The sequence below is a fragment of the Rhea pennata genome, chromosome 15 (genome assembly GCF_028389875.1).
Source record: "Rhea pennata isolate bPtePen1 chromosome 15, bPtePen1.pri, whole genome shotgun sequence".
NCBI lineage: Eukaryota > Metazoa > Chordata > Aves > Rheiformes > Rheidae > Rhea > Rhea pennata.
The window spans coordinates 18,324,562-18,349,677 of record NC_084677.1 but is presented as its reverse complement, the minus strand read 5'-3'; the positions used below and the strand labels follow the sequence as shown (position 1 = coordinate 18,349,677).

The following is a 25,116-nucleotide window of genomic DNA, read 5'->3' as shown; positions in this document are numbered from 1 at the left end:
TGCACAGTCCAGTGAATGGCGCATTCACACACTGGCATTCAGAGAATTGGACAGAGCTTGCATGACTGTACTGCTAGGTAGGGGGGGAGATTGGGGCAAAAGAGTGAAGAACTAAATTTGTCATAAGACGTGTGTCTGGATATGGAGAAGGATGATAAAGCTGTGGTGTCAAAATGCCACTGAACTTCAGAGGAAACTGGGTGCTGAGTTCTGAGGGTCCTTTGAGGAGCCCAACAGTAGTGGTGAAAAGCCTTGTGTGTCCCATACCTCCGCACACTGTGAGTTGTCCCCTTTCATAAAGGTGTCTGAACTGTGTGTGGGCAGGGAGGAGAGCATGGCCATGGGTTCGGTTACTGGTCCGGTAGCTTTGCATTGTTGCTTGTTGGCAATTCCTAGAGAAGGTCAGGTGTCTTTTAAGAATTGCATGATCAGATCCAAAGAGGCACCAGCAGAGCTGGTAACCAGTCCCCAAGCGGAGCCCGGGACAGAGGTTGATCCTGTATGTTGACCGGGAGGTTGTTACGAGCATGATGAACAGTTGCTAAACTCTCCGTTTCATTTTCCCTCTTTTACAGAGATATAAGCCACAACAAGATTTCTACATTAGAAGATGGAATATTTGATAACTTATTTAATTTAAGTGAAATGTAAGTTCTCTATGTCTTCTAGTTCTCTGTTCAGAGCTTTCCCTGAAGTAGCTCTTCCTTTTGTGGGGTGAGATGCAGCCATTGTCTGCAGGACGTCTCGGGTACTTACCCAAGGCAAGCACTTTCCCGTCGTGGGAATGGAAGCCCTCAGTCCCCATTAACTCTTCTTGTGGCTCTGCCTGCTTGCTGGCTGCTTCCTTGGTGAATTTGTGACAACATGAACCTCATCCTTCTCTCTGACATTTTCAAAGCCTATGAGCCTTAGGGAACACAACACTGGCAGAGGGAGGCTGAATCTGTGCTTGACTGGTCCTCTGCTGTAAAGGGATGAGTGGATACAGTGACTTCCACTTTTTTGTTACCAGGCTGCTCTGATGTTCTCTCTCCAACTGCTGCTTCCTTTACCCTCCCACAGTCCCTGCAGCTGCCTTTTGGACTCTTTCTAGCTGCCTCTTCCAGCTGTGTGCTCCTCTTGGGTTCAGTTGGTGCCCTTCAAGCCTAACCTCTTCCTAGACTTCGCTTCTGTCTCCTGAATATATCCAGCTTGTGCTGCTACCTTCTTGGCTTCCCACTTCTCTCCCACACTAGCTCTACAGAGGTTACTGTTTGGGCATGCTCCAGGTCACGCTTATTCCTGTTTCTATGGTCGCTTTTCGGGACAGGAGATCTAGTGAAAAGGATACTGACCGACAACACAGGAGAGCCTTACTGAGGTGTCTGAAGCACTTGAAAGCACTTGAAGATGTTCACTCTAAGTGATTCCATTCTTATAATGGTTTTCAACTGAAGTAATTAAAATCTGGGCTGATGATATGTGCAGGGAAGTGAGGGAATGCCACACATTTCCAGGAGAACTACGTGAAAGCACAGTACAGGGTGACAGTTCTGTATCTGAATGTGCCAAAGGATGAACCCTTTGAAATGAGCAAGAAAAGAGCTCAGCTACGTGTTCTCCTGAAGACAAAGCACAAGGGGTGTTTTCTGCTATGCATTTTCATTTATAAAGGGCATTGAAAAGAGAAGGGATCCATGTTAGGTGCAAGTGAATCTGTCCCTTCTAAGGCCGGCCTGCAGAGTAATGCTTTTAGTGGTAAAAGGCTTGGGTTCAACCCCTGCAGCAGCCCAGGCGGCGTCAGCTAAACAAACATCTTTCCATCTCTGTCCTGTTCACAGCTGAATGCCAAAGGCTGCAATTTGGATCAAACTTGGCTGCAATTAACGTTTCCATCTTTTCAGTAAACTGCGACATGGAAAGATTATCATTGACTTTGCATTTCTTTTTTGACAGATTAATTTTATCCTCTTAGCTATTTTTTAATGGAGCTGTAAATAGTCTCCCTTAGCTATAGAGGCTGCCATTACATCCAATGGCTGTTAGATGGCAGACTATTTTAAATATAAGATTATGTCTGTAATTTGCTTCTAATTGCAACAATTATTTGTGGAGAGAAAAAAGTACTTGGAGTATTTGCCTCATTCTAGCCTCTAGAAAAATTGTGTTAATTATTGCTTGATTCCCTATTCATTAACTCCCCTAGCAGCTCTCTCTCAAGAATTTCACTGGAGTGGTGCAGATGGGAACAGTGAGGGATCTGCACGTAGGTGTAATTAACACTTAGCACATGCTTCCCGTTGTCAAGTTAATGCGTAACTCTTCTCTGATCTCCCTGTTACAGAAACTTAAGTTTGAATCCATTTTTTTGTGACTGCAAACTTTCCTGGTTGCCCCGTTGGGTGGAAGACAGAAAAGTTAAAGTTATTCAGGCATCAGATACAAGATGTGCCCACCCTCCTGAAGTGGCAAACCTTTCTCTCTTCAGTGTTTCATTCATCAGTGCAACTTGTGGTAAGGAACTGCAGAGGGCTCTGGTGGGTGAGATGACTAAGCTAGTGGGAACAGTGAGCCCAAGGGTGATGAGCCTGTCTAGACCTCTTTATCCCTTAAGTCACTAGTTCTAATCTAATTGAACAAGTAATGGTAGTGTATGACTGTTGTGATGCCCTGAGGACACAGTTAGTCACAGCAGGGCTGAGATCAGCAAACTCATTACATACAGCTTCAAGCAAGCATCAGATGGTTCTCACTCCCTGACCTCTAGCCTTAAGCTGTCGTTCCCAAGCATTTCAGAACTCGTCAGACCTTAAGCAGGTTCTTGAAATCTCATTGGAATTGATGAGACCTGAACACGTGCTACTTTGAATCTTTGCAGGTGACAGCACTCCATGTCAGGAGTGTTGAATGAACGCTGCCCCTGATATAAAGACCTTCTGCTTGTGGTGCATGTTTCTGACTGCCTTGCTAGTATAAACATGGGGCAGTGTTTGCTTGGCAGGAGGGGAGTGGAAGCCTAAGAAAACTAACCACACTGAATGGTCAACTGTCTCTGAGTGAGAGGGAAAGAGAGCACTCCCCTCAAAGGCAGAAGTCATCTCCTTTAATGCATGGCAGGAAGGCACAGTGATGGAGGATGAGAGAGTAGAAGTTAATGGGAATCCATGGAGCCACCTAGTGAACTGCAGTTCTTTCCCACAACCAAAACCCAGGTTGTGGCTGCTCTGCTTTCCCCAGCAAAGTTACTACAGCCTTGCAGCACCCTATAGTGTGCTGTTCACTGGCACAGGAGTCACTGGAACTGTTATTTCCCTTGATAATGAGTTGCTCCCTTCTTTAAGTAATGTGGTTAGTATGGAAATGCAAATTTCTTCTGGAGTTGTTCAGTCTAGTGGGAGTGGGCTGGGGAAAGGGGGCCAGCTACTGACAGTTGTCAGTAACCAGCAGTGGGTAAGGAGTACGACCAGGCTGGTGTTAAAAGGAAGGTAGTTCCCAGGCCACAGCCCTCCTTGCAGGGGACTTTTCTTAAGAAAAGTCAGTCAGCATTTGCAGGAAGGCCATGGAGAAAGCTGGAGAGTTGGACAGATTTGATATGGGAAAATCATGCAAGGCCAGAGCTGTTGAGATGTTTGGGGGAAATGTTGTAGCAACGAACAGAAACAGACAAGCAAACATGGCTCGGTTGCGTGGGCAGGGTTGGACAGGAGGCAAGGCAGTCCCAGCTGGCCTGCGGCTGTGTGCAGGGCAGAGGCAGTGCATGTGTGCTTGTGGCAGAGAGATGTCCCACCCCTTGCAAGCCAGTGAGGGGGAAACAAACTCAAGGGAATGAGCTGTTGCTCTGGGAATGAGTGTTTTGTGCATCTTTCCTATGAATGCCTGTATGTGTATCCTTTTGCCACGTACACAAGCAGGCCTGTGTGTGCAGGCTCTGTGGCAACATCTTTTTTTTCTAGCACCAGACTGTATCTGCAAGTAGCTGAGAAGTTCTTGACTCTCTCCAAGGAGGAAGGTGGCTGTACTCTCTGCCCACCTCCTGCATAGGGCTGGTGGAGAGTCCAGCAGGCACTTCCCCCCATGTGTTGCCCTCAGCATAACACTCTGTCCAACTATATTTGATCATGGGCTTGCTGCTGGAAACCCCAGGCACCATACAATGCCAAGCCAAGGTGCAGCCAGGAGACAATCTATTCTCCTGGTCTTACTTGGTCACTAGTCCTCTGGGCTCCTTTGGAAGGGTCACAGTCTCAGTGGCTCCATATCCTGTGGGACTGGCAGGCTCTCCAAATGCCCTTTTTATTTGCTGAGTGTTGCTTCTCCATAAATCTGTGTGACTGGCTTGTGATTTCTGTCATTGCTAGCCTCAAGAGACTAGAAAACATTTCTGAGGGATCAAAGACTTACTAGGCAAGATTGAAAAAGGAAATGCTTGGACTAGAAACTGTCCAGAAGTCCATTCACAGAGGCGGAGTAGTGTCTCTTGGAAGGTTTCACCAAGTAATGTCTTTGCAGTGTTGTTTTGCAAGAGGATCTTCTGTTCTCTCCCCCAGGAGCTCAATATATAGCGTGTCTGACGAGCAACCACACAGAAGAGACTGAATTCATCATCCTCTTCACATCTGTTTTCCCTGGGAACCTCACTGAGGAGACCTGCAGTGCCCTCTGCTATGCTGAAGACCAAGAGTATGGAGGCTTCAGCGCCCAGGGGCAGTGTTTGTGTGGTACTGCCCATGAACCAAACTCTTCCTCTGGTTGTTTGCCATTTTGCACTGAGCACTTGTCTGGGCAGGCCTGTGGTGGACCCTCACATGTCCGCTCTCCCTTCCAGGCACAGCTGCCTGTGTCTTTCACAGGACTCCAGCCCCGGTATAGCCTTCACCAGGCTGTGCTCTTCAATATCAGTATTCCCATTGCTGTCAGCACTTTACAGTGGGAATTTGGGGACCAGTCAGAGGTTCTCAACACCACTGGGAGTACAGCTATCCACACCTATGTCTTACCTGGACAGTACAATGTCACTGCCACTCTCTTTGTGGGCACCAAGGTCTCCTATGTACAGGCAGAAATTGAGGTGGTAGCTTCACCCCAAGAGATAGAGCTACAGTGTCCTTCCTTGATCAAGACAAATGAGAGTCTGGATATACAGATCCGCAACAGAGGTGGCACTGGCCTTGCAGTGTTGTACAGTATCACTGCAGAGTCCGGAGAGCTAGGCAGAGGTAAGCAAGGTTAGCTGGGAGGCCAATGGGTGTTGGGCGAAGAGGGGGGATGGCACTGAGCTCTGGGTCTTCTAAACCTCTTCCTTCCTGTGAGGAGTAAGGGAAGATTCCTCTGTGCAGTCCGTACACGCTTGCGCTTTAGCCTAGCTGATCAGGCAATGTTTTGCTCTGTACTGTGCCAAGTACATGACTGTACGGAGTGCTGTTCAACACTGAATTGAATTTACCGCCTTCAGAATGACCAGGACATTTCCAGGCACCTTGCACCCCTGTTCCTTTCATTCCCTGGATCAGTTTCATGGTATATTTTTGCTCCCTGGAGCCAGTGTGGGTTGGATTTGCCCTGCATCCATGCTCGTTTGTGTGCATGGGGGCCATCAGCATATTAACAGCTCAATGTCTTATGTCTTTGTGGCATTCCTCATATCTCTCCCTCCCTCTGAATTAGTCTATTTTTATGATGAAAGGATCCTATGCAATCAGGTAAAAGATTCCAAATAGTGTGATGTGTGTGAGGTAAGGACAGCCAGCACCGTGCATTCAACCCTGTATCACAAGCTAATGGGTTAATTACTGATCAGGCAGCAGCAGGATGAGCCTTGTCTTCAATGGGAGCCATCCCGTGGCAATGATGAGCATACAGGCTTAGCTGGTATCTTAGGACTTCTCTGGGGACCTTGTGATTGGGTTAGGATGTGTGGCTCCATAGAATGACATCACGTCTGTAATTTTCTTTCTCATGCAGCAGTTCACCCCATGTGTCCTCTGGATGGCTTGGTTTTCCCGGGCAATAACCACTGCTATCAGCTAGTGGTGGAGAAGGCCGAGTGGCTGGAGGCACAGCAGCGCTGCCAGGAGCATGGCAACGGAGAGCTGGCTTTCGTGAGCAGCCCTGAGATACAGAGTTTTTTGGTCACTCATGTGATCAGGTAAGTGATGGGGGTAAAGGCTAAGATTTCCCAGAGAATGATCATGTGTTCCTTTAGTCACATCTGCAGAGATGTCCAGGGGATGGCCTGTGTGTACAGAGACTGGCAGCCCACAACCCACTGCTGTCAGTCGGGTTGGAGAAACATGTGGATCCAGGCAGAATGCAATACAGTACAGGGAGATGCAGGGAAAAGGCTGCTGAGTGAAGAGGAGGAATGAACAGAGCTGGGCTTTTTTTGTTTATGGAGGCAAGAAGTGGAAAGGGGCAGAAAGATTAGAGGTTGGAACTGTGAATTGTGGGTTTGCTGCAGGTGAGCACTTTTGTGCCCTATGTTTGTATGTGTGGGTGCATCTGAAATGCTGCAGAGAGCTGCAGCCAGGAACAAGCAGCTCTGGGCTGCGCTGCCCCTGCACTCAGGTGTTCAGCAAAATTTGCAAACTCAGATTGGACAGTGGATGAGGTCAGGTGCTGGTGTCTGGAGGCTGTTTGGCTTCCATGGCGGAGCCTGAATATGACCTTACAACCAGCTACCTTGATCAGCAGAATCTCAGCTGGATTTTGTAGTGAGTAGAGTGGTTTGTGTCACTGTGACATCAAGCAGCTGCTGTCGCAAGGCACCAGCCCATGCTGTAATCCTTCCTCTCAGCTGGGAATCCCACGTCCTCCCAGACACACGGCTGCAGCCTGAAGTGCAGACCCCTTCCCTTCTTTTTTTCGATCCTGAGAAGGAGCAGCACTCCTTCCTGATGTCAGGCTCCAGCAACATCTGTTCCACCTCAGGACTCGGGCTTTATAAACAGGCAGCACTAAAAGCGTCAGCTTTTGATTACATCTGCCCCTCTACGTGCCCTTTCTGCCACCAGCCACCTCCAGAGGAAGATGACCAGCAGAGTTTTCAGAGGCCTGACAGCTCTTGTCAGCACTTCCAGATGGAAATGTTGGAGATGTCTTCTTAATAAACATGGCCCAGAAAGCACATGAGAGGAGGACAGCTGCATGTGATGCAGGCTTTGAACATGCCTGCTCTAGGCCTGACAGCTCTTCTCCCCAGACTTATATTCTTGCCCTGTTCTCTTCATACTGGGATTTATCCTGAGATAACAAACATGGTCCCTGCTCTGGAGAAAAGGATTCTGTCTCTTCTAGTGGGTTAGGAACTGGTCACTTGGTTCACTGATTTGTCAGGCATTGCGTGCAGGGCTTTTGATGAACTGCAGTGCAAGCAGATCATAAGACCTCAGAGGAGAATGAGCTGCCCAAGCTGTTTCCCAGCTGCTGCTCCACATTGTTCTCCTTTTCGGCCCCCCTTTATTTCATGTATTTATTTTATTAATCCATTCAGATAAACATGAATGAGATGGTTCCAGGATGCGATTTCCCTAGCGATAAAAGACAAATCAACCAAGCCACGGGTTTTTGGAACATGCAGCTTCCATAGTTTCTTGTGGGAAAATGACAGAAGCAAAAATCTGTTTCCCATTAGAGCATGCAGCAGCAAGGACCTCTCTCTTTTCTCCTTTGGCGCTATCATCTGATCACCTTCCCAGGAGTAATACATGCTGAAACGGTCCCTTTCCCTCTTCCAGAAGCAGTGTGCGCCAACCCACTCTCTTCAGGGGACCCATTTTCCCCCTCTGAGCCACCGCAGAGCCCTTCTCCCCTTCAGCCTCCTCAGACTTTGTTCTCTTGTTGCTGCAAGCACAGCAACTCATTCATTCCTCAGAGGCAGAGAAAAACCCACATTTTGCTTCAGAGGGTGACTGGGGCCCTCCTGTTCTCTTTGCAAGGTAATGGATCAAGCAGTGAAGCAGGGGTGTGGAGCAATCCAATCAGCCTTTTTCTTTTTTCTTCTTTTTTGATGACTTGCAATTAGATCATAGCTGGAATTAGAAAAGGAAAAACTATCAGATTTTACTGATGGCAGCAAACAGGCAGTTTCCTAGCCCATTCTGCCTAATCCCTGCCAGTGTTTCAGGAGCAGAGCACAGCGGTTATTTATTCTTTAATCTTATTTGCAGTGAAAACTACTGATTCACAGAACAGTTATTTTCATCGTTGTTTTTCAGCATGACCTCATTAATCATTTCATCTGGCGTGAGCCTAGTGGTGGAGAGGCACCAATTATATCTGTCTGCTTTTTGCAGAGCAATTGTACCATCCTGCGAGTATATAGGAGCTGAGGGGCAGTGCCATAGCAGAATCGATTGCAGCCTGAAGGAGAGACTGCAGAGAGGAAGCTGGGGGTTTTGAAGGGTGCATGTTAAGGCTGTTCCCTCTAGAAGTTAATATGGAAAAAATATCTCACTTTCTGTTGGGTGCGATTAAAAACAGTTGTCTAGGCTGTTCGTAGCTATAAAAGACCGTTCAACACTTTCCACCTGAATCTCTACTGAAATTCAACCAGTTTCCAAATGTTGAAGGGACATTTCACTTTCCTGAAATGATCCTGGCAGATTCTCATGTTTGTGGGGTTCATCTCCCTGCAGTGCTTTAGCCTCTGCTGCTGGTGTCTTTGTACCCTAGAGTTCACTGCATTTCAGTGGTGACGGAAGAATGTTTATTATCTTCCAGCAGCTGCCTCAAAGACCTGCCAATTTGGACAGGAGATCCCATGACTGACACAGTCTGAGATTTGACCCTGCCCAGGTGCTAGTCCCATTTGTATTAGAGAAGTGACTAGTGGCAAATTTCCAGGTCTCCAGAGATGAAGCATGAGTTTTCTAGAAGACACAACTTCTTCAGACAATTTGTATAACTGCATTATGCCTCTTCAGTCTTGACTCAATGTGAACTTAAATGTATGCATGAGGGTCATTTAAACTCAAATGCAATCAGGCCATTTTAACACACAGCTCTCCTAAGTGGGATCTAAGGTTCAAGGCAACCTGCTGGTACTTTTTTGTTTGCATATCATCCTGTTTCTCTATATTATATAAGTTAACAGCTTGATCCAAGTGTAGTTAGCCACAGCAGAACTGGTCTCAGGCTTTTCAGCACCTGTGAGTCGCTGTCGGCCCTCCATGCCCACTGGAAAGGGAGACAGGGCTGCTTGATGGTATTAGTAAACAGAGCCTTTTGAAGGAAGTGACTCCAACTTGGGGAAGCAGAAGACCTGGAGTTTCAGAGAGTTTTGGGAGATGTGAAAAACAAGATGAAACTCAATGAATCTTCTCTCCAGCCAGTTTCCTCTTGTGCTTGTATTTCATGAGCCTCTCAGATATCTTTGTACTGTACCAGTTGAGGTTCCATTGCAGCTGGATCAGTGCTTGACAGTATGTCATGAGCTCTGTGGCACTCACAATGCCTTTAACTGGGTTCTCCTGTAACCTGAGTGAGAGATCTGCATTTTGGAATGGGGTGATTCAAGTTGTAGGCCAGCAGTACCGAGAGTCCAAATCAGCTGCACGCAGTGATCCCTGTGAGCTTTTTCTCCCTCCCAGCTCCATTACACTGTACTGTTTGCATCAACTGCTCTGTCCAGATTCTTTTGGCTCAGCTGTCTCCATAGTATGTCACAGGGCAGATGACTTTCTGTAATCCTTAGGACAATGATTTGAATGGCTGGTAGACAGCAGCATGTTGTGCCAGGAAGGAGACCGTTATTAAAGAGACAGGTCCTGGTGGTAGAATGAATATTGAAATCCGTTAGTAATTGACAATTTAAATGTAGCCAGTGGCACCCAGATGGAGCTGTTGTTGTTAAGGTTATTATTTTCATTGAGAACTATAGATGGCATTTGTCCCAGACCTTTCTAATACTCGTGATTTCCTGACATACTCCCCCTCCTTTTTTTGAAGGAGCCTTGATGTCTGGATTGGATTCAATGATTTTGCAAGCACTGGAGCACAACAGAGTGGTGAAGGATTTAATCTGGAGAGCTGTCAGAATTGGCTGCCAGGAGAACCACATCCATCAAATGCTGACCACTGTGTCCGGATGGGCCCAACAGGCCAGTGTAATACAGACCTGTGCATGGCCAAGCACAGCTATGTGTGCGAGTACAAGCCAAAAGGTGGGCCATGCTTCTCTCCTGCTGTCAGCTGGGATGGGTAGGTGGGTGTCATATGCCAAGAAAAAACAGGACTGCATGGAGAATGTCATCCAGACCAAGTGGGGCTAGAAAACCCCACAATATTACCAACAGATGCTTGACTGACCTACTTCAGAAACTTTCACTGTTGGCAATTCTGCTTTCCTGGGCAACCTCAGGGTCCCCCTCAAGAAGGCCTCCAAATCTCCCTTTCTGCAATTTAAGCTCTTTTCTGTCCCCAGAGGACAAAGAGAAGAGTTTATTCCCCTCTTCCCTGTTTCCTGTCTCCCCTGTCTTTTCCCTTGGCCTCAGCCCAAAGGACAAATTCAGCCCGCTACAGTCTTTGCCATTAATAGAAGCAGAGAGAAGAGGGAAGCTCTTGAGAAGAGAAGAGCCAGTTCCTGCATCTTGGGTAGCCCCCTCCCCCCAGACAAAGGTGCTGGGACAGGGAATCAACTGGGAAAATACATTCCCATCTTCTAAACAGGATTAGAAAGCAGCACGGGGAGGGTAAGGAATAAGAAAGAGAAGTGAGAAGGTCAGCAAATATTGGGTGATTCAAATAAAATGGAAAGGACAGAGCTGATAAAAGGGCTCCCTCCCTCTGGAAGGAGGGACAGCATCAACTAGTTGTGTTCAGTCCCCAGAACTTGACATCGATGTGAACAAGCAGAGCTATTCAGTATTGATGAAAATCATTTGCTGTGGAGTCCAGGGGGAACAGGGAAGACAGGAGTGCATCTCATGCTCAAAAATTCAAAGCAAATCTTGGGGTACTGGAAGGAAGAAGTATTTGCAGCATTCCTAGAAGTCAAATGAAGTTTCATTTTCACTGAGAATTGCACTAATTCTGCAAGCATTGATTATGCAGGTTGGGAAAGAAATTAAAACATCTGTAAGAGGAAGGAAGTGGCTAGAGTGTTAGAGCAGCTGCTTCTCCAGTAAAGCTGTAGTTACAGATTCTTGAGTGGGCCAAAATAGTTAATGCTCTGCTGTGTGAGCAACCATGAGCAGGGTGGGGAAACAGCTGCAGGCCTCGCTGAGTCTCACAGGCTTTGTTCAAATGTGTCCCTTGTAAACAGGAATTGTCTTAAATGCTGAAAACTTTTATGTGGGAGACCCTGTGTTTGACACACATGAGGCTGTGAAAAACGTGACGGAAGATGTGTTGTCAGCTGCTTCGCAAGTCGTGGAGGTAAGAGAGGTTTAGGCATCCTGCTGTTGCAGATGGAGCCCAGAGAAGCTCAGGTATGTGAGAGCCTTGGGTTTCATTTTGCAGGTGATGGTGTTTCCTGAGCTGGCATTCAGGCATGAGGGGGTTTTGACTGCCCTGGAATTTGTGACACAGGAACTGCATCAGCCTGTTCAAGTGAAGTTCCAGGTGCATAGACCGATACACAGAGAAGGTGAGACATTTCCTCTCAACACTTTCAGTAATTCTACTGCTGATGCCACCACGGTCATGTCAAACTGAGTGTGTGTGACGTTCTTGCTCTTTAAAGCAGAAGCTCTAGACTGACTTTAAAGGCTCAGAGGTTTGGTTCTGTTTTTGAGGAGTCTCAAATACAAAGTCTGTGAGTCTGAAGTTGAATAGCCTGAGGTTGCCTTGGAGAATTGAGTGTCCTGGAGAAGTGTATAGAGGGAAAAACTGAGTGGATGAACTTTACCTCAACCAATCTGTTCAGAAAGGAGCAGAGCACAACTGTGTTGATCAAAGCCAGAGTAAAAATGGTCTTACTGGAGCCAACCAGAACAACTGTGAAATTGAAAGAGACATTTCTAAGTGAAGGGGCGGTTGCAGAGGAGCAATGAGTAGAGGACAGCTGTGCAACTCAGTAATAGCTCTTCATCAGCTGTGGAAAGAAGAATAGTGGAGGACTGACATGGGGACTGCAGATTCTGGACCTGCAGCTGTAACTGGGATGGTACAAACCCTCTTTGACTGCCCAGGTGACTGCATTGCTGAGAAAGTCACATCACTCATCACTTCAGCGACAGAAGTCCCAAAACAAAGAAGCATTTTTGTTTCCTTAGACACCCTGAGGAATTTCCAGATTTTCCTGTGACCATCTCTGTTTAAACAAGAGATCTTTCTTGCATTCATGAACCTTCATTTAAGGACAGTTCCGGACAATTTTGTTTCTCAGCTCTGAGTTAAAGCAGAATCTGCAAACTGGGCGTTGCAGAGTGGTAGTTACAGAAATGTACAGGCCTCTGTTTCCATTTAGTTTGAGCTGACCAGCAGCTGCAACTTAGGGACAATATTTCTTCCCCACAAGTATCCCGAACGCTTTCTTACAGCTTTGTTACCTGTCTTAATGCATGAAGTCCAACTGGAACGTAAGGAATGTGTAGAAGTGAATACCTCTTCTAAGCTATACTTTTCATTTTACTGGAGAAGTCAGGACACATCAAATTGGAATGCATTCTGGTCCATCTGGCCCCATAGGTTAACAAGGAAGAACATTTTCCTGAGCCCATTTCTTCCTGATGGATGAGATAATCTAATAAGCCTTTGATTTCCTAGTACAACAGCTCAATAGTCACAGTTTTGGCAACAATTAATTTTGCAGCAATAATGTTTGCTATAGCCATACGGTTGGCTGGTTACAAAAGGATAGTTTTGACACTAAAAAAATGATATTTTGACATGGAAACATTAACTTAAGTAAAGTAACTTAATGTGTTTTCAGTGTCAGAGCCAGCTCTGCTTTTTCTGGGGCCAGTTTTCACTTGAACATAGATCTCTTAGATTGCAAATTGGCTCATTTTCACTGGAAAAGTAACTAACTTAGTTTTTTAATAATCTTCACACCTTTGTGAAATTTTCCATTAGAACAGACACTTTTCTCTTAAATAGCACCAGGATGCAGTTACAGCTCTTGCTAAGACTGGAGCCATCTTCAGTCAAAATCACTAGAAGTGTTGTTTGTCAGAATGGTGAGCTTTGCTTTCTCTTTCATTTCTTCCAGACTACCAGAAGGGGAACGATATGTACCCATTCCACACGTCTCAGGATGATGGGAACTGGACTCTACTTGAATGTCCTGCTGGTTTCCAGTGGTGTCATTTGACTGATTTGTGCTTGTTGCTGAACAACTGCTGCAACACGACAGAGTGCACCAACAGTTCTCTTGCCAACAGTCCCATCCCTGTTTCCTTTCAGCACAATGAAAGCCAACTTAATTATGAACTCATCAAGGAATTTGTCTTTGCAGTACCAGCTGGCCCTTCTTCCCCATATCTGGTCAGTGTTTATTAGCTGCCGTAACCGGTAATAGGTGTAGCAGTTTTCTCTGAGTGCTTTGGGTACAATAAGAATCATTCCCAATTTGCACATGGAGAAACTGAAGTCCATTCAAATGAAGTTATTTGCCCAATGTCACACAGAGAATACATGGCAAGCCTGGCAGAGAGCTCAGGCCATTACTTCCTCTCTTCCCCTCTCTAAGCCAGGAACTACCCCCCAGTAATTTGTTGCAATAATACAGTTGGCCAAAAGGTTCTGTTTCAGGTTTTGTGCAAATTCCCTGGGCTATTCTCATTGCATTTAAGGAGTGGAGAGGTAGCATAAAGCTGACTTGCATGTTAGTACATTTGATTCAGAATAGCTAAGGAGAATACAGTAAATCCAGCTGTCTTGTCCAAGCAACAATTGGGTTCTGAGTGATCAAAACTGGATGTGTCAATCCACAAATGTCTCCTCTCTTTGCAGGTCACATTCAAAGAAGAAAATATCTTTGTCAGGACCAATGATATCTTCAGTATTCAGCATAATGCAGGCTTGGGCTTACTTCTCCTGTGCCAGCCAGGTACCAGCTCCTCTTACAGACTCAACTTCCTAAGCACTAACTCTTCAGATTGGGCACATGGCCTATCTGCCAGTTTCACCAGTGCCACCTGGACAAACAACACCATTTGCTCTCTCAGAGTTCGCTATGCTGAGGAACAGCTGGTCCCAATGATCAGCCCCCACAATGCAGGACTGGAGCATCCAGGACGCTACACAGTCAGAGCCAGTGTGGACAATGGGGTCTTCAGTGCCAATCTGTCCTGCAGTTTCTGGGTCACTTCCTTGGTGTCAGGCCTGCGTGTCATCCACCCCCCTCCACAAGGCGGCAAGGTCTATGTACCATCCAACCACACTACCCTGGTTGTCAAACTGTCCTCAGGGATGAATGCGACAGCCAGCTGGCTGGGAGACAATCATTCCTTCCCCTTCAAAGGGTCCTGCCCAGCAGCAATCCTGTCACTGACCGCAGACTGTGCTAGAGAGACCAACGATACCTGGTTTGCTGTGGTCAGCCTGAGCAGCCTCAGGGAGGGGCTGAGCACCCACGTGCTTATTGCAGAGAATACTGTGAGCTCCCAGAACATCACTGTTACAGTGAAGGTGGAGGAGCCTATCCGTGGGCTAAAAGCCACCCCTGACCCTGAGAGCAGAGTCCTGCTAAACACACGAGTGGTGAGTCACTACTGCTGTTTTTAATTCATTGGTACTGTTTTCAGCCTTGAAGGCTGATGACGTGGGTTTGACTGATAAGGAGCATCAGGGCTCTGTTCCACACTTGTCAAGATGGAGCACTGCTTGCTGCTAAAGGCTAGCTCACATGCCCACACAGTCAGCACCACTGCAGATACGTGCATGTGCCAGAAAACATTGATGCTTTCAAGAAGGAAGGCAGCTCTGCTGTTTGCTCATTTTAATCCTCTCCAGGGGAAGGCAGTGCTTCCTGCTAGGGGAATACTGACTTTCCGTTTGCCCAGGGGGTTGCTCAGAAAAACAGATGCATTATCAAAGGCCAGTATTCACCTACCATTGACTTGTCAAGGTAGTTACTCCCTTGGCATTTTGATTTACTCAACTGAAATCTTCTACCAGCTGGCTGAAGCTGTAAACATATTTCATCCATCCATCAAAGTCTTGGACGTGTTCTGGTGTCTGTGGGTTTTTTTTCCTCAAAACCCTATCCCCAGGGCTACAGCCAAGCCCTAGGACCTGTTTGATAACTATCCATTTTATCTGTCAAATGCTCTGTTCAGTCTTTCGCTGCTTATGGCAGAACCCTGTGCCTGCAATACCTTTTAGTCTCAGCCTCCCTGGCTGGCATGATCTATGTAGGAGACCCTGTAGGAGTGAGGAGGGGCCTGCCCTGTTCAGTGCAGATCAGCCATCTTAGCCTTTGGGTCAAGCATCATCAAGGGACCAGGATCAGAGAAACAACTTAGTATAGCTAAAGCTGAGTTATTTCTCCAAGGATATCAGAATTTTTTTAGCCTGTGAGAAAAAGACCTGATCACAAGAGCAGAACACTGTGTGAAGTAGGTGGTGTGGGTTCTGCTCCCAGCTCTGTTGTTGATTTATAGAGTTTGGGTCTGCATTTCTCTATCAGAAGACAAATCCAGAGAGGATCATGTGTCTCAGAGTCATGCTCTGAGAGCTCTGCCTTATAGGTGCTTGATGCTACTCCTTGCAATATGACACAGAAATACAGAAATAATAGACTTTCTGGAGTAACCTGCAGACTGTCACATTTCTGAGTAGAATAGTGATATGGAGAGAATGAACGGCAAAATGCAGCAGAATCGTGATCAGAACAGGAAGTTTTATATCCTTTACATATGCTTTTATAAAACCTCACACTACAGCAGTAGTGAGGAGGTAAAGGAAGTTTTTTCCCTACGTAGTAAAGGAGGTGGGAAATTTTTCTCTTTGCATAGACTCAGCCACAGAATACTACTCAGTCTGGCTCTGTTCCCTCTCTGATTCAGCTGGAGATCTTCTGAGAAGCGCTGTGCATGCTTTTCTCCTGCACTAGTATAAAGTGTCCTCATGCCTTTCAGAGCTACGTCCCCGTGATGGAAGCCGGGTCAGATGTGACTTTCCGATGGACAGTAGATGATAAGCCATCTTTCACTTTTTACAACGTTGTCTTCAACGTTATCTACCAAAGCCCGGCTGTGTACAAGCTTTCGGTAAGCCAAGGCCTTTCCCATAACACCATTTCAATTCTGGGTTTCCATTTCATCCCACAAACTGAGCAGGAAGATTAGAAGGTAGAAAAGAGGTTTCTTCAGCTGTCCTGCCCTACTCAGGAGCTGTCAGTAGTGGAGGTTTATGCTGGATGCTGCAGATGACTTGAGAAAGTTTTCAGTGTGCTACTAAGGAGTGCTTGTCTGTTGTTTCTCACTGGGCTGCTATTGCAAACAAAAATAGCATGAGTTTCTTCTTGTGGCCTCCTTTACTGCTGGCTTGATTCTCTTCCTCATCTGGCCTTTCTCCTCCTTTCTCCTTGTTCATCATTCTGTCCACAGAGTCTCTCCCTTCATTGCTCTCCAGTAGAACAGAGGCAGTGAGCCCCACTGCAGGATGCCCAAGTACCACTTTGCTATGCAGGAGATGTGGGTTTAGAACCAGGCAGAGGCAGTATGCAAACATAAGCCTTTCACAGCCATGGCAGAGCTTCTGCTACAAGCTCTTCTGGTCTCTGACTTGTTCTCTTTCTGCTGGTGCAGACAGGAACACTAGGTTTTGTCATGACCCCAAAAGAAGGATAGAGCAGAGACCCTGTGAAGAGGGAGGTATCTGTTGTGGAATAGGAACTTATTTCTAGCTAGAACATCCTTCTGTATCATACCCTGTACTGTGGTGCACAGAGTCCTACTCTGGCTCCAAGCTGCTTGGTTATGTTTGCAGGGTAACAACGGGCTTCCTAAACAGAAAGACACTGAGTGCAGGGTAGCACTAATTTGCTGAGTGCAGCATTATGCCAGTGAGTCTAGATTGCTTCTGCAGAACCAACAAGGTGGTGTTAGCGTGGGGTTGCCTGGTTTCAGTGTAACAGATCCACAGAAATCTAGGCACAAACCTCTTTTACTTCTGTTTTCTGGAGTGGGAGGATTCTACTCCACTGGGTGTGGAGCTGCTGTCAGCCGCTGAACTCTCCTGCAGGAGAGGAGGTGTTAAGATGCCTTGTCTTTAGGTGCTGCATCAGTGTTACGTGCCTAGGTAACCTTGAGTATCCCACTCTATTTCTGTCAGGTCCCTTCAATCTCTTGTCTGTCTGTACTTGCTTTCCCTCCTCTTCCAAACTTTGCTCTCCCTCTCTGTGCTGCTAACCTAGGCTATTGGAGCTGCTCTTGGCATGCTTGGTTTTGTGAAGTCCCTCCCATCCCCATTCTCTGTGGCTGGAGCCATGCACCTGCCACTATCTCAAAGAATCCATGTGACTGCTGCTCCCTCAATGTCAGCGATTGCCTGTGCATAGCAGCTGGAGACAGTGTGTAGGGTGCACATAGAGCAGGCAAAAGGATGATTGGCAAGTTCAGGGCCAGGGGAATATGAGGACAAGAAGTTCTCCCTGTCTTCTTGTGGGTAGAATCAATCATGTCTTGGACTAATTTAGCAGTGGAGCTGTGATGGTTTCAACAGGAGGTGGCTTCTCCAGGTAGGTGAGCTTCCAATCTGTGCTGCTTTCCAGTGCGATTCAGGCTATTGCTTCTGCCTTCCTGTCCCACAGGCTACTCTGCTCTGACCTAACCTGCTCACCTCCATGGGGGGACATCTTCAGTACAGTGAAGCCCCACTCTCAGGAGAGGGCAGCACGGCAAGGTGATCCCAAATGCATTCTTTGTCCCACTGTCCTTCCCAGCTCACCGCCTCCAACCACGTCAGTAACTTTACGGTCAATTACAATGTCACGGTGGAGATGATGAATAAGATGAAGAACCTGACTGTGTTGGGTATCCTGCCGGTCCTCCCTCAGAACAGCACTGTGGAGCTTACAGCACGAGTTCAGATTGATTCAGCTGTGGATGCTATGTTTCTGTGAGTCCTTTGCAAGTTGTTCAAACTTAGGGTCTTGCTGTGCATGGCTTACCAGTCTTGCCTGCATTATTTCTCTCCTGGGGGCCAACTGATTTCAAATAGCCAATTTTTCAGATACTGTCTTGTTCAGTTGAAATTCCTGGAAGTGTGGTTTAGCTACACTGGGATCTATACTTCAGGCCTGAAAGAATCCTCTTTTATAGGATTGCAACACTGATTTAATATTGAATTCTTCTGTTTCTTACCAGTGATATACTGGTAAGTGTGGAGTGGAGTGATATACTCCTCTCTGTCACACTTCTGCGGAGCTAGCACAGCTATTGCTTTGATACTTTGCATTATGCTTCCCCACAGTGCTCCTGATAACCCCAGCCCTGGGCCTGAAGGACAGCTCTGAGACCAGGAAAGGATTCCTTTGGGATTTCCTTTGTTCTCCCGTTGTGCAGCATAACATGGTTTGTGTGTTTCTCCAGGTGGGATTTTGGAGATGGTGTCCAGGAAACGTACCAGTTCAAACCTCCTTACAACAAGTCTTTCCTCGTTCCTGATCCCAGCATCCATGAGGTTGTAATAGAGCACAATGTATCACACACCTATCAAGACCCAGGTATGCTCAAGACCAGTTCTTTGGAGAGGAAGGGGCTCAGATACTTTTGTTGCATGAGGTTACAAGGCCAAGAACTTCAGAGGTGTCTGGGCACCTTCAAATGAAAGAATGACATGAAAATCATTGTCTCGTTCCTGAGCAAACTGCCAGCAGAGCGACTGGAAGTCACTACCAGTTGCCATCGTCTGTAGCTCTGTTTCCAGCACAAGTTTGTCCACACTGTAAGATGAAGGTCTACAGCATGCAGTCCCCTTTCTGGACAGTCTCAGCAGATAGACCAAGTGGTTGGAGAGCTCTTAGTTTCCGTGCTGATGGCAGGTGGGCTAGGGAGCACTACTAGAGGGAGCAAGAGCAGGTGCATCTGTCAGACTGGCTTATTACTGGTATTTGGTCCTCACATGCATAGCTTAGCTGTAATTCCTGCTGGTCCTGGAATGGAAGAGAGAAGCACAATGCAGGAACAGAGTATCTCACTTGAATTCCTTGTCACACTCCCTAAACTACTGCACTACTGAGAAAGCTGTTGCACAAACATTTCCGATGTGACTATTCTTTTTCTGCTCTCTTTCTGTGCAGGTGAATATGCCTTGGTGGTTCTAGTGTCAAACCAGTTTGAGAACCTCACCCATGTGACCCCAGTTCACATTCACAGTTATTTGATTGAAGTGAAGATGGAAACGGATGAGGATGTTCTAGTTGTGAGCCATCCAGTCACCTTCAGAGCCAATCCACTGCCGTCTCCTTATGGCGTTGTCTACACTTGGGACTTTGGGGATGGGTCCTCACTGTTTACAGAGAGCCAGCCTACTGCAACATACAGCTACCCCAGAAGAGGGGTGTACAACATCACCTTGACAGTGAACAACACCATAAGCAGCGTGGAGACAGTTGAGTGTTACCAAGTGTTTGAAGAGATAACTGGGCTCCATGTTTCTGCAGATGAGGCAGCAGAGCTGGGTGCAGTTGTAACTTTTAATGCTTCAGTGCAGACAGGGGACAGTATCACCTGGATATTTGATATGGGGGATGGGACCGTGCTGAGGACCTACATGCCAGTGGTAGAACACATGTACATAAAGGACATCAACTGCTCTGTAAATGTGACAGCAGTGAATCCTGTGAACTCTGTCTCCCAAATTGTGCCTATTCGGATATTTGTCCTGGAAGTACTCAAAATAGAGCCTACCTCTTGCATCCTTGAGCATCCGGACGTGCAGCTCACTGCATATGTGACAGGGAATCCTGATGAATACATCTTTGACTGGACCTTTGGGGATGGTTCATCCAACGTCACAATCAGTGGGGACCCTGTTGTTATGCACAACTTCACCCGCAGCGGGACATTCCCCCTCTCCCTGACTCTCTCAAGCAGGTTTAACAAGGCTCACTATTTCACCAGTGTTTGTGTGGAGCCAGAGATAGTCAATGTCACGCTTCTTCCTTCCAAGCAGTTTGTGAGGCTTGGTGAGGAGAGCAGTTTCCAGGTCAGTGCCATGCCTCTCTATCAGTACCGCTATCGTTGGGATTTTGGGAATAATGAGTCCACTAGATCGAGTGGGACTGAAGTCAGCTACACCTATAAGAACACAGGAGTCTTCCTGGTCACAGTGACTGTCTCCAACAATGTCTCATTCAATAACGACACAGCATTTGTGGAAGTCCAAGAACCAGTTGGGGTAGCAAAGATTGAATATAATGGAACCAGGGTTTTGGAGCTGAACCAAATCTACCTGTTTTCTGCCAACATGAATGGAACCAAAGTGAGTTACCATTGGGACTTTGGAGATGGCACTACCAAGCCTGGCCAAATCACTGCCCACTCCTACAACAGCACAGGCTGTTACACTGTTAGTGTGACAGGCCAGAATGACGTGAGCTTCAATGAGACTAGGATTGATGTCACAGTAAAACGTCGGCTCCAGGGGCTTAGCATCAATGCCAGCAGGACAGTGGTGCCATTAAATGGTTCAGTGAGTTTTGTAGCCACGCTTGTAGCTGGCAGTGCCATCCGCTACTCTTGGATCCTGTGTGACCGGTGCACTCCCATCCAAGGCTCTTCCACAATTTCCTACACCTTCCGGTCCGTGGGCACATTCAATGTCATTGTGACAGCAGAGAATGAGATCAGCTCTTTGCAGGACAGCATCTATGTCTATGTCCTGGAGCAGATTGAAGGCCTGCAGGTGGCTAGTAGTGACCTGGTGGAGGATATGTATTTCCCAACTAACAAAACGCTGTATTTGCAGGCAATGGTGAGGGAGGGGACGAACATCTCGTACAGCTGGGTAGCCCAAAAGGATGGTGATGCTCTGCAGACCTTCACTGGGAAAATCTTCTCCTTGAGTGTCGTAGAAGCTGGAAATTACACTGTATATCTGAAAGCCACTAACATGCTGGGTTGTGCAACTGCTAACAGGACACTGGAGTTCCTTGAAAGCATTGGCCTTCTAAAGCCTTCTGCTTTCCCCAGCCCAGCTGCTATTAATGCATCTGTTAACATAAGTACCACCATAACCAGTGGCACTGGCATCACATATTTTTGGTACCTGGAGGATGGCTTCTCTCTTGTTACCTCTGAACCCTTTATTATACACTCGTTTCAGAGCCCTGGAGCTATAGAGGTCATCATTGGAGCAGAAAACAAGCTGGATTCCACCAATGCAACAATTTATGTCCATGTAGAGGAGGTCATAGAGGGACTGAGTATAGGGACTGCAGAGCCAGACTGTAGATATGTCTCATCAGGCTCCACAGTGGTCTTTGAGGGGGAGCTGCAGAGAGGGACTGAAGTGACATGGCTTTGGGATGTGCCAAATGGTACATTGACAGGCCAGTCCGTGGCAGTCAAGTTTCCTACAGCAGGATTTTATACGGTTTACCTAAATGCATCAAATGACATCAGCTGGGCTCTGGCCAGCAGGAATATCTCTGTGCTGGACAGAATTCAAGGACTGGAGGTTTTTGCCAGCAAGAAGGTGGTAGAGCCAGGGGAACAGGTTACCTTTGTGATCAGGATGTTGTCAGGTACCTCTGTGAGTTACTTGGTGAGCATAAGTGGGGACTACTCTGTGGTGCTCAACGGGTCCAAGTACACACATGAGTTCACCAAGAGTGGCGATTACTTGGTGACTGTGACAGTGCAGAACCAGATCAGTATTGCCCATGCCCAGGTGCTCATTGCAGTCCTGGAGGCCATCCGCGATGTCAGACTCCTGAACTGCTGTGAGCAAGGCATAGCAACAGGCACAGAGAAGATCTTCAGTGCCCAGGTGGGGAGTGGCTCTCGTGTGTCATTCTCTTGGCAGTTCTCCCTGTGGAAAGAGCAGGGCTGCTCTCTGGTCACCACGGCAGGAGAGAGAGTTTCTTACACTCCGGAAGCTGCAGGGCTCCTTGAGATTCACCTCAGTGCTTTCAATGACTTGGGTGCTATCAATATCACCAGAACCATTCAGGTCCAAGACCCAATAGTCCAAGTCTCCCTCATTGCGACCAAAGCCTTTGTCAACAGGACAACGCAGTTTGAAGCGGCAGTGGTGCCACATGGCAGGGGTATTGAGTTCTTGTGGACCTTTGGGGATGGCTCTTCCACTCAAATGACTAGGGTGCCAGTGGTCAGCTATTCTTACCTGAGCCCTGGGGATTACCTCGTGGAAGTGAATGCCACCAATCTCATCAGCTTCTTCATAGCCCATCTTACCATCACTGTCAAGGTGTTGGAGTGTGAAGAGCCAGAGGTGGAGTTAGCCTTGCCCCCTCAAGTAGTCATGAAACGGTCCCAGAGGAACTACCTAGAGGCACAGATTGACCTACGAGGCTGCATCAAATACCAGACAGAACATCTGTGGGAGATATATCAAGCACCCAGCTGTGTGCACTTGGATGACTCCAGTAGGATTCGTCTGCCAGGCGTTGACATGAACAGGCCCCAGCTGGTTGTACCAAAGCTTGCCCTGGAAGTTGGGAACTATTGTTTCATCTTTATTGTCTCCTTTGGAGATACCCCACTGTCCAAAAGTATCTTTGCCAATGTGACCGTGATACCAAGTAAACTTGTCCCAATCATTGATGGGGGTTCATACCGGGTATGGTCCAACACTCAGGACTTAGTCTTGGATGGGAAGAAATCCTATGACCCAAACTTGGATGATGGTGAACAGACTCCATTGTTTTACCAGTGGTCTTGTACATGGTCCTCCAAGGTAAGAGCATTTGTGCACAGGTGCAGAGCATGGTCATTTGGGAGTGCGAACTACATGTCAGCTCCAACATACATGTTTGTGTCTGGGTTGAAATGGTCTTGAGGGGATCTTCTGTGAGCATCTTTAGCAAAGCTACTCAGGAAGGAGGGTTGCAGAGGTTACCCCATTCCCAGTTGAGAAGGATGGCCCAAAAATTGCTGTGGAGTGCTACTTCCTCTGTACCTGGCCTCTGGTGCACAGTTTTTGTGCAGCTGCTCCCATTAAGTGAAGGAATTACAGGGCTTGCAGTACAGGAAGCTGAGGGCTCTGGTCCCTCTCCTATTAGTAGTTAAATGCCTGTGATTTCAGCAGAGGCCAAAGTTAGGCTTTGGAGGGGAAAACACAAATAGTGGTCACTGGAGTCACAATCAGGTCACTGTTCCTCTCATCTTCACACACCGAAATGGTCTTGCCTTACAGTAATAAAAGGGCATGGGCCCTTTCTTTCACTTTCTTGTGGGAGATCCCCCTCAGGAATACTAAACAGGATTGAACGCAGGGTTGTTTTGCTTGTAAAAGGTCACTGCTTTCTATCTTAACCTCTATAAAGTGGAACGATGTGTGTGAATTAGGCATAGTTTCATACAATTTTTTGTGTTGTTTGACTTTTTGCAATATTTATAAACTATTTAGTAAAGAATTATTTGGTATAAAATAAGAATTTGAAACTCAGCTGAAATACAGAAGTATTCCCAGTGTTATTTACTAACCTGACAAATAGGATAACGTGCTTTACTGACCAGACACCACCCTGTTTCTCCCATCCCTGGCAGTGGCATTGCAGAGTAAGATCTGTAACAGTAGAACTTGACTTTGGGTGGACCTGAATGTTTGGGCTGTGGATTAACCAGATGTACACCCATAGCAAGAAGAGTTTGAAAGTTCTTTTCTCCTTGCAAGCAGAGCTCGGCTGCAGGGTGCTCTCTGAATTTCAGTGCCATGGGAGGAATTGTTGCCATTCCCAAAGCTGTATTAGAAGCAGATGTGGAGTACACATTCGACCTCACTGTCTGGAAGGCGGGTATGAATCGCGAGGCAACAAATCAAACCGTACGTACCACAGAAAACTATCATTCTCAGTCCTTGCGCGCCTGTCACTGGGCACAGCCAACTTGGAAATCCATGGCCCTTTTCCTAAGGAAGGTTCTAGAGAAGAGTGCTGCTGGTTTAGGACTGTGCCCTACCAGAGGTGACTCCCACCAGCTGCTTCCCCTGGCCTGATCCCAGAGCCAGTGCCAGTTTACCTGGGGATAACTACCACTATCCAGCTACACCAATTAGCAAGAGAAAGCGGGGAGGAGAGAGATCTCAAGGCATCATTGGGGCTCCACAACTGATGCCTTGGCAGGAATAGACCTGGGTATTTCAGTGATATATTCATCCTGTGCTGTCTTGGGCAGCATTTCTTGCTTGTCTTGCCAAGGCTTTTAGTTTCTTCCTTCCTTTAGACCTGCATTAATCTCACTCTGTGCAGACACTGCACTGTTAACCCAGCCCTGAACACTGCTGGCCACAGTTACTGGGCCTGATAGTCTGCAGCAGAGATCTGCTGTAGCAGAGCATCAAAGGAGTCCACGAGCAGTAGCTGTTCCACCACTGTGTGCAGTCCCAGGCTCTTTACACTTCACAACATTGGGCTCTTCCCTGATTTTTGCCTGGAGCTTTGTGTGGCTTGATACTTGATTTCACTGTCAACAGTTCTTCCCTTCTTTCCTTTTTAAATTTTTAAGGGAAGATTTTTTTTAAGTGCATGTTGTTTATGTCAAATTAAACCTAACACTAAATGCATCTGCAGTCCGACAGCACTTATGGTTTATGTCAGAAACATTCATCATGGTGCATTTGGCAATTAGAGATATAGTTAGTCTGAAAGTGGAAACTCTTACAGCCTGGGTTTTAAACCAAAGCTGGAGGATAAAAAGAAAAAAATTAAATTGATAGTCTTTCAAGGACATTCCGTACTATCTGGTTTCCATGCATGAGTGCAAAACAATGATTCCAGTGTCATAGGAAATTTGCAAATACTGTAGGAATGAATGAAGCTTCAATGCTCTCCGGCTTAAAGCTGTGGAATATTTCTCCTCTTTTAAAAGCCTGCCATATTAAACAGTCTCTTCAGTACTGCCTTTCTTTGAATTAAGAATATTCATTATGCCAGGGCAGAGGGCTCTGTCAAATGCTAGACAGCCTTGTTTCCTAGGGGATTAAAGGAATTTAAACAAAATACAGGAGTCATAGCAAAATAGCCATTGTGTCTGAAAGACTGATTGTTTTAAAGCACTCATC

The 25,116-nt window shown here is 46.8% G+C and overlaps 1 protein-coding gene across 3 annotated transcripts in view; it reads left to right on the top strand.

Moving 5' to 3' along the window:
• The window catches only part of PKD1 (polycystin 1, transient receptor potential channel interacting), a 104,376-nt gene that overhangs the window by 42,999 nt on the left and 36,261 nt on the right, over positions 1-25,116 (top strand). For 2 of the 3 annotated variants that reach the window (XM_062588529.1, XM_062588526.1), the window contains exons 3-16: positions 576-647; positions 2,324-2,493; positions 4,527-5,195; positions 5,941-6,124; positions 9,925-10,139; positions 11,240-11,352; positions 11,437-11,563; positions 13,130-13,404; positions 13,873-14,622; positions 16,002-16,133; positions 17,810-17,985; positions 18,459-18,592; positions 19,169-22,791; positions 23,731-23,880. In XM_062588529.1, the coding sequence (XP_062444513.1) occupies positions 576-647; positions 2,324-2,493; positions 4,527-5,195; positions 5,941-6,124; positions 9,925-10,139; positions 11,240-11,352; positions 11,437-11,563; positions 13,130-13,404; positions 13,873-14,622; positions 16,002-16,133; positions 17,810-17,985; positions 18,459-18,592; positions 19,169-22,791; positions 23,731-23,880 (6,790 nt within the window). The remainder of the gene's footprint in view (positions 1-575; positions 648-2,323; positions 2,494-4,526; positions 5,196-5,940; positions 6,125-9,924; positions 10,140-11,239; positions 11,353-11,436; positions 11,564-13,129; positions 13,405-13,872; positions 14,623-16,001; positions 16,134-17,809; positions 17,986-18,458; positions 18,593-19,168; positions 22,792-23,730; positions 23,881-25,116) is intronic. The other variant, XM_062588527.1, reaches the window with a different exon arrangement.